At 38.5% G+C, this 16,087-nt stretch overlaps 1 protein-coding gene across 3 annotated transcripts in view; it reads right to left on the minus strand.

The window, feature by feature from the left end:
• Positions 1-503: 503 nt before the first annotated feature.
• LOC126457930 (juvenile hormone esterase-like) overlaps positions 504-16,087 on the minus strand; it is a 561,537-nt gene continuing 545,953 nt past the window's right edge. For all 3 annotated transcript variants that reach the window (XM_050094640.1, XM_050094638.1, XM_050094639.1), the window contains exon 12: positions 504-798. In XM_050094640.1, coding sequence (XP_049950597.1) covers positions 621-798 — 178 coding nt within the window. In that variant the 3' untranslated portion in view covers positions 504-620. The remainder of the gene's footprint in view (positions 799-16,087) is intronic.

Genomic DNA, 16,087 nt, shown 5'->3' on the forward strand with positions numbered 1-16,087 from the left:
GTTAAGACTTCTCTAGCACAAATGATTTCATTAGCATGGTGAAGCTCCTTGATATAAGCCCAGTACTTTTTCCATTTGCTTCCAAAGTGATTCTTGCCACCCGCTTCTATTGAAGTTAATTTATGGCAACAGTTACTACCACTACACTGTTATTAAGCTTTCTACAATATGAAGATTCCCATTAGTGTCTGAATTTCAGCTACTATGCAAAACTTTGTGTCACAGTCATATATGGCTCTTTCCATTTTCACAAAAACTTTCTCCTTTTTAATACCAGACTGATCTTTCCCCATATGACTAATTCAACATTTTGTTCCTGAGAACTCTTTGCTCAATGGGCTTCTCTCTTGTATTTCACTATTACTGAGCTGCTATAGAAAATGGAATTTCATTGTTTCTGCTGTAAGAAGCGTGAAGACCTACATGCAAAACACAAATGTAACTTTCAGCTGACATCTATCATTCTACACCATGAAAGTGTGTTATTTTCTGTGAGTACATCATACTGATTAATATATTAAGTTTATTTTTTCACATTTACATAAAAATGAAGTAATATCTGCAGTTTGACAGCTCACAAATATTACATTTATTGTGTCAAATAATGTCTTTTAAAAAGTTCATAGTTTTGATGCTGCTGTACTCCATTTGTATAGATCATCCCAAAACTCCATGCGTTCTTTGTTAAGACTATGCCTTATGCTGAGATCCTTATCAATGTTCAGGTAACATGGGTTTGTCAGGCTATATGGTGTCCACTTGACCTTTACATCAGCATCCAGGTGTGGTGTAGGGTCACTGAAAAACACAGAGGCAAAATAAAGATTAAGATAAAGTTAGAAGATATTAAAACAGCATTAGGCAGAATAGAGCAGATGGACATGTGTGATACAGTCTCAGCGAAATTCTTTCGTTTGCTGTTAAACACTGAAAACCAATTGCAATAATTTGCTCACAATATGGTCAAGAATATATACCTTCGACATAAAAAGAAGCTGAAAGAAGTGAAAAGATCCTTCACAAATCTACTCACTAAATTGATCGAACAACTAAACAATGTTCCAACTGACTCTTGATCAACTTAACAAGCAACGGAACTTTGAAGATGATTGGACAATTCTGCTGTGGAGAACTTTGACGAGAACATCAATAACGATGAATTACACTGAGATGACAAAAGTCATGGGATAGCAATATGCACATATAAAAAATGGCAGTACATCATGTGCACAAGGTATAATACAGCAGGGCATTGGTGGAGCTGTCATCTGTACTCAGGCGATTCATGTGAAAAGGTTTCTGATGTGATTATGGCTGCACAACAGGAATTAACAGACTCTGAACGTGGAATGATAGTTACAGCCAGACGCACGGGACATTCTATTTCAGAAATCGTTAGGGAATCCAATATTCTAAGATCCACAGCATCAAGAGTGTACTGAGAGTACCAAATTTCAGGCATTACCTCTCACAACAGATAATGCAGTGGCCGATGGTCTTCACTTAATGACTGAGAGCAGCAGCATTTGCATACAATTGTCAGTGCCAACAAACAAGCAAAACTGACTGAAATAACTGCAGAAATCAATGTGGGACTTATAACCAAAATACCCATTGGGACAGTAGAGTGAAATTTGGCATTAATTGGTTATTGTAGCAGTGGACCAACGCAAACGTCTGTGTTTACTGCACAACATCGTCTACCGTGGGTCTCATGGGTTCATGACCATATCGGCTGGACCCTGGCCAACTGCAAATCTGTGGCCTGGCCCCATGAGTTCCAATTTCAAATGGGAAGAGCTGGTGATAGGATTTAAGTGTGGTGCAGATCCCACCAAGCCATGGACCCAAGCTGTGCAAACTAGTGGTAGCTCCACAATGGTGTGGGTTGTGTTTATATAGAACAGACTGGTTCATCTGGTCTGAACCCATCATTGACTGGAAATGGTTATGTTTGCCTACTTGGAGGCCATTTGCAGCCATTTATGGACTTCATGCTCCAAAACATTGATGGAATGTTGATGGATGATAATGTGCCATTTCACCGGACCAAAATTGTTCAACGATTGGTTTGAAGAACATTCTGGACAATTCGAGGGAATGATTTGGCTACCCAGAGCATCTGGTACGAATCTCATTGAACATTTATGGGATATACCTGACAGGTCAGTTTGTGCACAAAATCCAGCACCAGCAACAATTCCGCAATTGTGGATGGCTATAGAGCAGCATGGCTCAGTATTTCTGCAGGCGGCTTCCAATGACTTGTTGAGTCCACATAGCGTCAAGTTACTACACTATGATGGGAAAAAGGAAGTCTGACATGATATCAGGAGGTATCCCATGACTTCTGTCACCTCAGTGCACATACTTCTATAAAGATCAAATGCTGCAAGTAACAAATAACCAAAGGGCCACTGAACAGAACAGCTACAAAGTGCATTTGAATGTACTTCATCTGTAAATCCAGAGCAAGACTAGAAGCAGTAAGCTCATGGGCTGTGTATCATTAGAGTTCAGTATCAAGTCTCCATATAATGTCACTTTGGCAGGAGATAAAGGCTAATAACTATTACAATTATAAGGCTACCTCAGTGCCTGAGAAGATGCAGCAAAAGTAGAAGACACCAGTAACCAGAGGCTACCCTGGCTTGGCATTGAGGGAACAGTTTGAAAAGGGTTGTTATATGAAGGGTAGAGGATCGTGGCAGTCAAGAGGCATAACTGAACTAGTAAGAGGAGTGTGACACACTTTATCTTGCCTATAGACACAGGAAAGTGCAGCTAGTGGAAGAATGGCAGAGAGAAAGCCTATGAGCTGAATAATTTCTTGGGCTTCTAACTGAAAATGGAGCTTCTGCTGGTGGAACTCGACTCAAAGCCCTGTGCTTTAAGTATCAATAACAGGGGTAGCATCAAAATATTGCTGCAATCAGGCAATATGTCTCAAATGTGCTAGCAATCATGATGGTACAGCACAAGGGCAAAGTGACGGTAGGCCAAATGTTGTAAATTGGCTGCTCTGTAAGACCTCACGCTGCACTAATTAGAAGCCAAAGAACAATATGAGACCAGATGCATTTAGATAGTACTGAAGTTGTCAAGAATACCAAGTGGAGGAGGAGATGCAGCAAGCTCCCGACAGCCATTGTGGCACAAGACAGAGGCAGGCAAGCAAGAGTCTGCCTTGACTCCAGCCAGACTGAACTATAGTTGGTCTCACACCACTGTTTATAGCTGATTATGAGTTCAAGGTACCACCCCAACCACCATGCCCACTATGCCTTGGATTATCTTATGTTTTCAGCATACACATTTTATCAGTGTTTCCCAGCTATTATAAATAGCCACATTAGTTGTAGTACAGGATTTGATTACAATTAGATGCAGTTAACTGATCACAGGGATGTTGCAGTTCATGAAGAAAATATTTGTAGTAAAGTTTGTATGTAATAGTAATAATCTATCAACAAAAACTGAAGATTAACTGTAATGACTATGCTCTAACCGATTTAATGCAAAGCAAAAGTCACAAAGTCACCCAAGATGAAACTTCACCTGAAAACACAATAAAAATGGGGATATGCAAAGCAGTTGCTGTGTGCATTCAGGCCACAACGGCCAGACACATTAGCTGTGTGTGTGTGTGTGTGTGTTTGTGTTTGTTTTTATTTCAGAAGAAGGTTGAAAGATTAAACACACAGCATTCTTGTTGTGCCTGTCTGTGAATCAACATTGCCTCTATATGGTGAGGCAATTATATTGTTAACATGAAAACTGTAATTCTAAATGCTGCATAAGATGTAGTCAGCTTTGACGGCAAACTGCAAATGTGAAGGTGAGTAGTCACTGATTTGCTGGAGGACCTGTGTCTGCTGGTTCACAAGTGCATTGGACACAGCAGACAGTACCTTCTGATTTGCCCAGGCTGGCACAGCCCTGAAAAATGTATCTGAATGAATTACTTTGTTTTCCAAAAATATGAAATGTAAAGAACTATGAGTATAGTTTCCCATGGGAAAAACATCATCATCTGCAAGCTGCCATAAAGTACGTGGAGAACACTAAATACTACACCAAACTCATTTTTTTCCGCTTTATATTTCACTCAGGAATGGCATGTAGGGAGAAAGATTGTTAGTATTCCTCTGTATAAGCCCAAATCTCTCTAATTTTACCATTATGGTTATTATGCAAGGTATCATTTGAGGAAGTAAAATGTTTGTCATCTTGTTTTGGAATGTGGGTTTTCAGAATTTTCTGAGTACGGCTCTCTGCAATGCACAATTCACTTCTTGTAATGTCTCTGCCTGCAATTTTTTGAGTATTTCTGTGGAACTGTCATGAAGACTAACTGAAACTTTGACAAAGCACATAGCTCGTCTTTGAATGTTCTCTCTGTTCTGTGCTTATTCAACTTAGTAAAAGTTCCTGCATATTCAATGATACTTCATAATTGTATGAATAAATGTTTTGTGAGTGACCTCTTCCGTATATGAATTACGTTTTTCAAGGACCCTATCAATAAATTGTAGTCTGTCCTTCCCACAGCTAGATTTGTGTGGTCATTTTGCCTTAATCTGTTCCACACATATATTCCTCGATACTTGATAGTTGTAGCCGATTCCAGTGGCTGATCAGTGATCGTGTAATCGAAAGGAAATTGGATGTTTCCATCTGTTAATGCGCATTACATCATACTTGTTTATTTGAAAAGTTAAACATCAATTTTAACAGCACATTTTGGTCATCTTAAAGTGTGTACGGATTTTATAACAATTTTCTAATGATGGCATCTCCTAGCAAAAAACTGTAATCTGTAAACAGTTTCAAGAGCTACAGATATTATTGTCCTGTTATATCACATTATGTATACAGGACATTACTTTCATTTCTGATGATGCCTTTTCATTCTGCATACCTCTTTGGGTATTCTGTATGCATTTAGTTTGTTTACTAAATGACGGTACGAGACTGCCTCAAAGGCTACTTGGATTACAAGAAACATGGATCAACCTGCACTTCGTTATTAGCAGCCTTTCGGAACTCATGAATGAAAAAAGTAAGTTGGGTTTCAAAGGGCCTTTACTTGGGGAAGCCATTTTCTTTCTTACAGGAGAGTTGTTCTGTTTCTAGTAAAGTCATAATAAGTGAGGGAAAAACAAGTTGTCTTCCATAATTCTACAATTTTCTGATGTCAGAGTTATAAGTCGATATTTTAGTGCATTTGTCCTATGACCATCCTGAAAGGATAGAACAACCTACAATTTTTCCCAGTCACTTAGCAAGCTACACTATTCCAGAGATCTGTCAAAGTAGTGACAGAGATGGGGTCAGTTCTTCCACATATTTCACAAACAATGCACTGAGTAAGCCAACAGGTCCAGTAGTCTTAAACTAGATACCACAAGCGGATTTTCAGTTCTTCTCTCACATATTTGTATTCAGAATGGTTGAACTTTCAAACTGTATTTTGAGCTTCCTTGGTGAAGCAATTTTAGAAGTCAGAATTTAGTATTTAAGCCCAGAGTTCGTCACCCTCCATTTCAATGCGGTCATAATCAACAAGAATCCAGAGAGATGGATGTTTTGTAGACTAATTTTATGTGGGATCAAAACTTTTTAGGTTTTTTGACACATTGGCTTTTGAATTTATTGGACAACTTTGCAAACCATCAACATGTTGATAAAATAACAAACTGCAACTATATACCACACTTAGTAACTAAGTATACTTAAGTATCATACCAATCTAGTACAGATGGTAATCTGTAACAACCAATTAAGAAGAGAGTTACCAATTCTTGAACATGAGCTCAGGTTCGTTCTCTCTCTCTCTCTCTCTCTCTCTCTCTCTCTCTCACACCCCCCCCCCCCCTCTCCTATCTATCTCTATCTGTGCTTTTCCATTTACCAGCTTCATCAGACCATTCAACTTAAAAGTTCTATAACCTACTTTGAAGTATCTGAACTTACAAGTGGATGATCCTATTCTGGCTTATCATTGCAATTATGAGATCACCAGAAAGAAAACCACCTTCTTAATAACATATACTATCTCCACAGCCCTCAATGATATATAAGATTTGCGATGGCATGGAGTACACGGTTCTGAATGCTACAGACATTGTATCCAACTATTTCTGCCACAGCAAACTACTCACGTCGGGCAGATCACGTGTATAACAACCCTGTGACATTTTGTGATCAAAAGTGGTATGTAACATTGTTGTGTGAGGTGCGCACTCTGTTCGATCTCGCCATGCAGTCTGCTGGTGACTCACGCCTATATAAATGTGGAGCAGCACAGACTGACTCACTCTACGTTCTTCCAGTTTGTATTGCTCACATCAATTGTTCTGTGTCCTGTTATCTGTGGGGTCACAAGAGGTTTATTTCCATTATTGCTCAGAGGTTTACAAATAAAGCCATATGTGTTACTTGGATTGGTTGTGTGTGTTAGTTGGTCACTACAAAGTTGGTGACGAGTTTGGAATGGTTTCTGTGTGCAGTTTCATCAGGTTTAGTCATTATGGACACCATGCTACCAGCCCCCCTGATTGAACAGCTAACTTCAACAGTGACCACTTTGTTGGCTTCCATTAAAAGACAGGGTACATTTTCACTGGTCCGTCCACTCACTTTTCCTCGTTATGATGATCCAGCCAAGGATTAGGAAGCTTTTGAAAAATGACTAGGGCAGCATATTTTGGCTTCTGGTGTGACAGAGTCTAATTTCTGCAAAGCCTTCTTGCTCTTGTGAATTCCACCTGAAGCATATCAATTACAATGTCAGCTAGCCACTTTACAAGAACCACATGTGCTGTCTTTGTCCCACTATCTTCACAAATTAATGGTATTCATTGTCAACTATCTTTGCAAATGAAAACATGTCATAGCAGCACAGGCTGAATTCATACAATGCTGCAAGAAACCAAACCATTCATACAGGGCCCAAGCAGCTAAACTTCACAGCCTTAGCCATAAGTGTCAATTCGTTATTGATACCCATAGTGATTCATCCACAGATGCAACGGTGTGCAACACAATTGTCTGTTTAGCTCTGGACAAGGGATTGCATATAATAATTCCAATCCCAAAGAAAACAGGTGTTGACAGATGTGAAAATTACCGAACTATCAGTTTAATAAGTCACAGCTGCAAAATACTAACGCGAATTCTTTACAGACGAATGGAAAAACTGGTAGAAGCGAGCCTCGGGGAAGATCAGTTTGGATTCAGTAGAAATGTTGGAACACATGAGGCAATACTAACCTTACGACGTATCTTAGAAGAAAGATTAAGAAAAGGCAAACCTACGTTCCTAGCATTTGTAGACTTAGAGAAAGCTTTTGACAATGTTAACTGGAATACTCTCTTTCAAATTCTGAAGGTGGCAGGGGTAAAATACAGGGAGCGAAAGGCTATTTACAATTTGTACAGAAACCAGATGGCAGTTATAAGAGTCAAGGGACATGAAAGGGAAGCAGTGGTTGGGAAGGGAGTGAGACAGGGTTGTAGCCTCTCCCCGATGTTATTCAATCTGTATATTAAGCAAGCAGTAAAGGAAACAAAAGAAAAATTCGGAGTAGGTATTAAAATTCATGGAGAAGAAGTAAAAACTTTGAGGTTCGCTGATGACATTGTAATTCTGTCGGAGACAGCAAAGGACTTGGAAGAGCAGTTGAACGGAATGGACAGTGTCTTGAAAGGAGGATATAAGATGAACATCAACAAAAGCAAAACGAGGATAAAGGAATGTAGTTGAATTAAGTTGGGTGATGTTGAGGGAATTAGATTAGGAAATGAGACACTTAAAGTAGTAAATCAGTTTTGCTATTTGGGGAGCAAAATAACTGATGATGGTCGAAGTAGAGAGGATATAAAATGTAGACTGGCAATGGCAAGGAAAGCATTTCTGAAGAAGAGAAATTTGTTAACATCGAGTATATATTTAAGTGTCTGGAAGTCGTTTCTGAAAGTATTTGTATGGAGTGTAGCCATGTATGGAAGTGAAACATGGACGATAAATAGTTTAGACAAGAAGAGAATACAAGCTTTCAAAATGTGGTGCTACAGAAGAATGCTGAAGATTAGATGGGTAGATCACATAACTAATGATGAGGTACCAAATAGAATTGAGGAGAAGAGGAGTTTGTGGCACAACTTGACTAGAAGAAGGGATCGGTTGGTAGGACATGTTCTGAGGCATCAACGGATCACCAATTTAGTACTGGAGGGCAGCATGGAGGGTAAAAATCGTAGAGGGAGACCAAGAGATGAATACACTAAGCAGATTCAGAAGGATGTAGGCTGCAGTAGGTACTGGGAGACGAAGAAGCTTGCACAGGATTGAGTAGCATGGAGAGCTGCATCAAACCAGTCTCAGGACTGAAGACCACAACAACAATAACAGCAAAGGAGAGAGAGGTTCCCATAGCACTAAACCAATTTGCTCATAATAACGACATGAATGATCTTCTGGGCTCGAAATATTTCTAAATGGCTCGAAATCAAACGCTCTTTGATTTAAGAAATTCATGGTACATTCTCGCACATAGTTCAACTTGCGTAAAAGGAAATTTACTTTGAAAGTAATGCTTTTCAAACCACCATTCGCAATATTTCCCTCAAGAGCACATTTGAATGTCCAGATTCCCAATGAAGTAGGCCTTGACCTGATATTAAGCTTTTCAGTTGGGTTTCGGGATGTACTGTATTAACTCATTTTTTATTGTTTATTATGGCATAATGCCATATGTGCTAGAAGATGAAAATGTGCAATTGAAAGGCAGCGAGCAGTTGAAATTAGCCAATAGTGTGGAACTAAACACTTTGTTTCAAACACATTGACTGCCTCAGTGTAAAAAAAAATTATTTAGCAAACCGACAAAAATAACTTCATTGTTCTACAAGGCATGGCTGTCAGAAAAGTGGAAATACAATAAAATCTGAAAGTAATAACGTATATTAGCCTTCCATAATTATGTGAACATATTTCAATTCGCTTGATAGATCCTGGTCACAGTAATTCATTTTGTTTTCATTTGACGTGAGAACAGTAAACGAAGAGGAAACAGCAAAATCACTAAATGTAAACACGGGTCATGTGGAGACTACACCCTTCCCCACCATAACTCACACTGCTCTGCGCATCAGCTTCGGATCTACGATATTTCTGAACCAGGGCAATAGTAAGAGAGATGGTATTACAGATACAAATTTGGGCATACATTTGCAATTTACAATACAAGAAATGTTAAACACTGTATGCATATGTTGCTGAACTTAGTCTTTTGCATAGGTCCAGGATGTGGTTTGACCAATTCAGTTTGCTATCAATCTGCAAGCCTAGGTATTTTGAGGAATCTACCCCGGTTATTGTCTGCTCACCTATTTTTACTACTATTTCCTCATCTTTGGATGTTGTGTGGAAATGAATGTAGTTTGTTTTACAGTAATTTAAAGAAAGACCATTAATGTCAAACCAGTTCATCGTTTCATTTAAAACCTTATTTGCTGTTACCTCAAGTTTATCTACTGAATTATCAATAAATAGTGTAGTGTCATCAGCAAAAATGGTGAATCTACAATATTCCGTACAGAGAGGGAGATCATTTATAAATATAATAAAAAGTAGGGGGCCCAGAACTGAGCCCTGCGGCACTCCACATGTGATGGTGCCCTATTCTGAAGATAATGAGACACCATCTTGACTATCTACTACAACTTTTTGTTTCCTGTTTGACAGATATGAGTCAAGCCATTTCCCTGCTGTACCACTTATACCGAGATGTGCAGCTTTTTGTAAAAGAATTTGATGATTTACACAGTCAAATGCTTTTGTTAGGTCCAAAATATGCCAATCACTTTCAGTTTTTTGTTGATAGATTCCAAGAGTTTGCCAGTAAATGCAAATATTGCATCTTCTGTTGACAAACCTTTCTGAAATTCAAACTGACTTTTGCTGAAGATATTGTGTTCACTGAGTTGCTTAACTATCCTGGCATGCATTAGTTTCTCTAAAAGCTTTGAAAAGCTTGTCAGTAGTGATATTGGCCTATAGTTAGCAGTATCCGTCTCATCCCCCTTCTTATACAGCGGTTTTACAACTGCATTAATACGAATAGTACCCAAGGCTAGGGTGGTTTCTCGATCTGACTAGATCTGTTTTGTCACTGTCTGCCAGTTAAAACAAAATAGGCCTTTCTAACACTGCAGAAATTGTAACATACACCAAATAAATGTGACTCTTTTGGCACAAATGGTCATTTTTATAATACAACAGAATATAATTCACGAAGGCCAACATAAAATGCCTATTAGGCCTACTACAAGCAAAAAGCTGTATGTTAGAAAATAGTTTCACATTTCATTCATATGCTCAAGTTTCTCGAGTATGAGATAGAAATGTAGTAGTTTGAGATTTTTATATAAATTTGGAATCTTCATATTCTTTCCTAATTTGTGTGGTGTCCCCGTTTCTTCTTCTTCCTCTCTCTAACAAACAATCTTGTCATGACTAATTCTGGAACTATTCCTGCCTTTGTCAAAACTTATTCGCCGAGTAACTGCACTAACCCTGCCAGAATCACCAGTTTACTTATACCTGATTATTCTCCAGTTAGGCGTTGTTATGTTTGTACAAACCATTTTCCGCGCTACTTCCAGAATAGAAATTAAGTGGCTGCTAGACGGGGACTGTACAACTGGACCTTACTAGTGTACCGATCTGGCCAAAAAATTTCTGACAAAATTTCATTTTCCTTGATACACGTAATCTTTCTTACCTGTTGGTCATTTATTTCCACTATGGTAGTCTGAATCTATGGATTTCTCTAGTAATTATAACAACCCTAATCACTCACAAACCCAATCAACAACATAATCAGACAGCGATTGACAGTCCCCTTTTGCCTGCAGGAAAGTTTATTTCTACATGCGATGAGGATTACACTGATGGAGACATCACGTACACTATGCACACATCCAAAAATCAACTTATTATTATTATTATTTTTTTTTTTTACTATTGGACCAAACTGCTGATGTCATTGGTCCCTAGGCTTACACACTACTTAATCTAACTTAAACTAGCCTACGCTAAGGACAACACACACACCCATACTTGAGGGATGAGCCGCGTGAACAGTGACAAGTCGCCCTGGACCGCACGGCTACCCTGCACGGCTTATGATTCATTCAGAAATCAACTTACAGAGTGTGTTCAAAAACCAACAAAAGATGCGCATCAAAATCATATGAGTAAATGATAGACCAACGTGCACTGGATGCTAGGCACTTTGTGAAACAAGGTTTTTCCTGCTCAAGAACATGAATTTGGCACCCCCCCCCCCCCCCCCCCCCCCCCAACACACTCTCATATATTAGGGCCCACTGCGCATGCGTGAATCTGGCAGTTTGGGCGCGGCAGTAAAATTTTTCCCGGTTGCATCTAGCTGCTTGCTGCAACTGCTTACACAGCCAACAGCCACATTTCTGTAGCCAGAAACGGGAGAAGGTATTACTCATACGCCACTCAACTCCGCATGCGCATGAGCCCCTCGTAACTGCTAAAACAAATATAATGTAAACAGTTGTGACGTCATACTCATCGGAGGCAATTTGTTGTTATGAAGCATTGCACAGTCTTCCTAAAGCCTTTGACACATTTTGGTGTTGGCAAATGCTTGTATGAGCACTGTGTTTTGTTGTTGTATGTGGCTCATTTCCTTTCCAATTGATGTTTTATTTTCGTTTCCCCCCCTCGTTTTATTGTTGCAGTATTATTCTGCAGTACCGGGATACAGTAAAATCCTTTGTTAGAGTATCGATTCTTACCAGTCAAAATTACAAAAATTTGATTGAAAACTAAAACAACGAAAAATTCCTGGAATTCTAAAAAATTCCTGGGATTTTCCCAGTTTTCTTCCGGATGAAAAACTTCCCGGGTTTTTCCCGGATCTCCCGGGTTGTATACACCCTGTTATTACATCATGCTACATCTTTCATCTGGACAACCTGTAGCATACAGGCCTCCTAAACAGTACACAGATGTGTACTGTAAACATGGTACAACACATTGCTTATGTAACTTGCAACTTGCAAGGTACAAGACGTAATCTCACAACATTTCTCACGAGGAAAACTGATATTATTTCTTGAGGTCATTAGACCTACAGAAGCATTATAGCTCTAATCAGTTTTCAATTGTGTGCTACATAGAAGTATGTGCTATGAAAGAGTGGTTTTTGCACTAAATAACAGTGTAGTATACTCATGGATGCTTTACAAAATATCACGAAATAATTATTCACCAGTCAGTTCCTTTAATACAGCTTTAGAGTTTCATGTATGGAGGTGAAAGAGGAAGGTGTTGAGTCCTGGACAATTCGGTGCCTTGCTGATTTTTACAAGGGAGTGTGTGTCATAGCAGCAATACAAGTCTGTAATTGAGTGTAAGTCTTGTGTTTTTTCTTGAAAAGTGGTGGCTAAAAGTCAATCATGGCAAAGCTGTTGAATGTCACACAAAAATGGAGCCAGTCACATTGCATAGTTAGTAAAGAACACAAGACAATATCAAACTGTCTTTGACACTTTCTTCAGTGTTCTCCACATCTGTTACAGTAAACTGCTTTATTTCCCTACATTTCTTATCATAAACACGCAAACAATGGAAAATCCAGGATGGAATGTAACAATATTATGAGAAGGATAGTTGCTACTCACCATATAGCTAACCAAGCATGACTCTAGACCCGCCCTCACAGATTTATTTCTGCCAATACCTTGTGAGGCTTACTCAGCCTTCAGCTGCAATATTAACAATTGTGAACGATGTTTAAAAATTTCTCACTTAGCTTTTTCCTTTTTTTTCAATTTTTAGAACAAATGAAATTCTTACAGACTAATCATTCACTGGAATTGTGGTGCTGTAGTAGATAAATGCATCTCTATATTCTAGCACTAGGTGACATTATTACTGTGAAGAACTAACTGCCCTTCAAATAAATAAGGTGATTGTGTAAAAAAAGATCCAGCACCAGGAAAGTGCAGAATCTGACTGGTTGTTTCTTTCGAAGAAGAAAGTGACAACAATGAGACAAGAAGTAAAACATTAATTAATCTCCACTGAAGTCCAACTGCCTTCAAGCATAATAGGAATCCATAGTCCCCGACATTGAGGAACATAAGAGCCATTCGACAACAGTGACCATAGTTTATAAACAAACAGTTCTATCAATCATCATAAGAAGACTACCAACAGAAAGTTGCACATAACGAACTTTGAACAACTTTGTGAAAATCTTCATCTCTGCTGCAAACTGCAAGCATCTACTTTTGATTTTTCAAATGTTATTTTTCCTGAGTTTTGACAATTTTGGTTTAGCAGTAGTCTTATTGCATAAGGAACTTTGGCCAGCTTTATAAATTTAATATTGGCCATCCATCCTGGTTTTGCATGGGTAGCTGTAAGTGTCTAAGGCCTGATAACTTGTATTCTCGTCTCACAATCTTCACTGGATTCTTGAGAAGACATAGTTCTCAATCTTTTAGCCATTCTGGTGCATTGAGAAAGACTATCATTTTCTAGGCTTTTTAGTTTGTAAACAACAAAGTAAATCAAAATGTAATGAGTAGGCATTAAAATCACAGAACAGACTCAATAAATTCGTTTTCCTAGAAAATAACATAAATAATACCTAGCGAAAGAGGCAAGGGTCTGTAATACAAAGAGTCAACAAGTTTAAATACCTCGGAACCTGGCTTTGTGAAGACTGGCGAACAGACTTAGAAATAAAATGTCGCACTGAGAATGTCCAAATCACCTTCATAAAGTTTAAGAATATTCTTACAAGCACAGACCTAGACCTAAACCTTGGAGTCCGACTTGTTAAATCCTACATCCGGTCCATGCTTCTATATGGCTCTGAAGGACGGACACTAAATATGACAACAATAAAGAAGTTAGAGCCCTTTGAAATGTGTATTTATTGCAGAATGCTTAAAATACCATGGACTGCATGAATAACCAACACCGACGTACTGGAACAAATGAACAAGCAGCAAGAAATGTTGACAGTGCTTAAAAGAAGAAAAACTGCATACCTACGACATATAGTATGGAATACCAAATATATGCCTCTGCAGTTAATAATAGAAGGGAAGGTTGAAGGAAAAAGACAAGGGCGAAGAAAAACATCCTGGTTGAACAATATAAAGCAGTGGACTCGACTGCGAAGTGTAGACCAGCTATTTCATACTGCAGTTCACAGAAGAAAAACACAACATGTGGTCGCCAACATCCATTAATGGATAAGAAGCAGCAGCAGCAGCAGCAGCAGCAGCAGAAGAAGAAGAAGAAGAAGAAAGAAGCAAGAAGCAAAGCAATGTCATAAAGTTTTTAATACACAAAGCACAGTCAGTAAATCCATATATCTTAACTAAGTAAATTCAATGTCTTTTGTATTCATGAAGATAAGATTGCAGCACTGAAATCTGTCACTGATGCAAACTTCTGAAAAAAACATCTATCACACAGTTAAAAAAGAATAACAACAGTATCTATTGGTTCTTTTGTAAACTAATTTTAGATAAAACTTTAAATCATGACTTTTTTTTACCCAATTTTGATTAAATGAACCCTGTATGTTGCTCCAAGCTGTGCTTAATTTACCTGTGAGAATCCCATGAAAATTTGTCTGGTGGTTTTGGAGATTAACATATTCAAACAAACAGACAGACATGACAGTTTTTTTGTTTTGTTTTTAGTATGTATCATAAGTTGTAACTACAGTTACTGTGCACTGTGTAGGGGATACACAGTTAGTAGCACATTTTGAAAGACACATTTAGTTACAAGTTGCATATGTTTTGATTAGATGCCACTTTAGTAATATGTATGTCAATAACAATGCTTATTTATGTAAGTATCTTCATAGATGGCCTCAAGAGACAAAGTAATCCTCATTCCACGTCATCACACATCCTCGAGAAGGGCTTTAGCAGCATATGGGAATTAGAGCCACCTCTTTGCATTATCAGCCACAACAGATGAAATTTTGCATCTTACCACTGTGACAGTTTAATAGCAACAGATCAACAATTTCTTTCTGTTCCATATTATTGTCTAATGATAATTTCTTGCCCACTGTTTCACTCAACTAACTGAATTTTGTCAAAGAAGTGATACATAAGAATAGTAAGTACGAAAAGTATAAAATCAACATGTGGATGCCACGAATGCTGTCTGCCTATTTGGTTGTTTTCTGTGTTTTACTGGCTTATGGTCTTTACAGTGACAGAAGAGACCTAAATCTCTTAGTCCCATGGCAGAGGATAAGAAATTTGCAGAGAAATTAGTTACAGAAACATGCAAGTCTCTGGCGTAGATGCTTCCATGTTCAAATACAGGAGACCTTGAGTGATCCCAAAAATGTTACTATATGTGATACAAATATAATATACACAGATAGATAACAAATCTACTCACCATGAGGCAGTTGGAGAACATACATATACAAAGGTTAAGGAAATTTGCAAGCTTTCAGAGCTGGTGGCTCCTTCTGGCAGAAGGCTGAAGGGGAAGGAAGAGCGATGAAGAAAAGGGACTCCTGAAGTTTAGGAAATGGGGAGTTTGGAAAAATTGCCTAGAATTCCAGGTTATGGATGACTTACCAGATGGGATGAGAAGGAAAGATTGATTGCTCCTATTCATTCCATCCACTAAGTCTAGCCTGATCTGGTTTCTGGGTGACTTTTCCAAATGTCCTAAACCTGACCTCTCCTTTCACTTCATTCCTCTTCCTTTGGCCCTTTTGCCAGAGGGAGCCACTGGCTCCGTAAACCTGCAAATTTCCTTAATCTTTATATGGGTATGCTCTCCTGCTGTGGCATGGTGAGTAAATTTTTTATCTAACAAGTTACATTATATGTTGAAAAATTGGAAACTGGCTATACGATGACTCGTACAATGATTCTTGGAGCAACACAAGCAACCTTTACAATTTTGATGAGTCACCAAAATCAGAGCACTATTTAGCTTTTCCCCTAGTTTCTCCACTGATCAGAATTTTCAGTGACTTCC

This window comes from Schistocerca serialis, chromosome 2 (genome assembly GCF_023864345.2).
Source record: "Schistocerca serialis cubense isolate TAMUIC-IGC-003099 chromosome 2, iqSchSeri2.2, whole genome shotgun sequence".
In the NCBI taxonomy this organism is placed as follows: Eukaryota; Metazoa; Arthropoda; class Insecta; order Orthoptera; family Acrididae; genus Schistocerca; species Schistocerca serialis.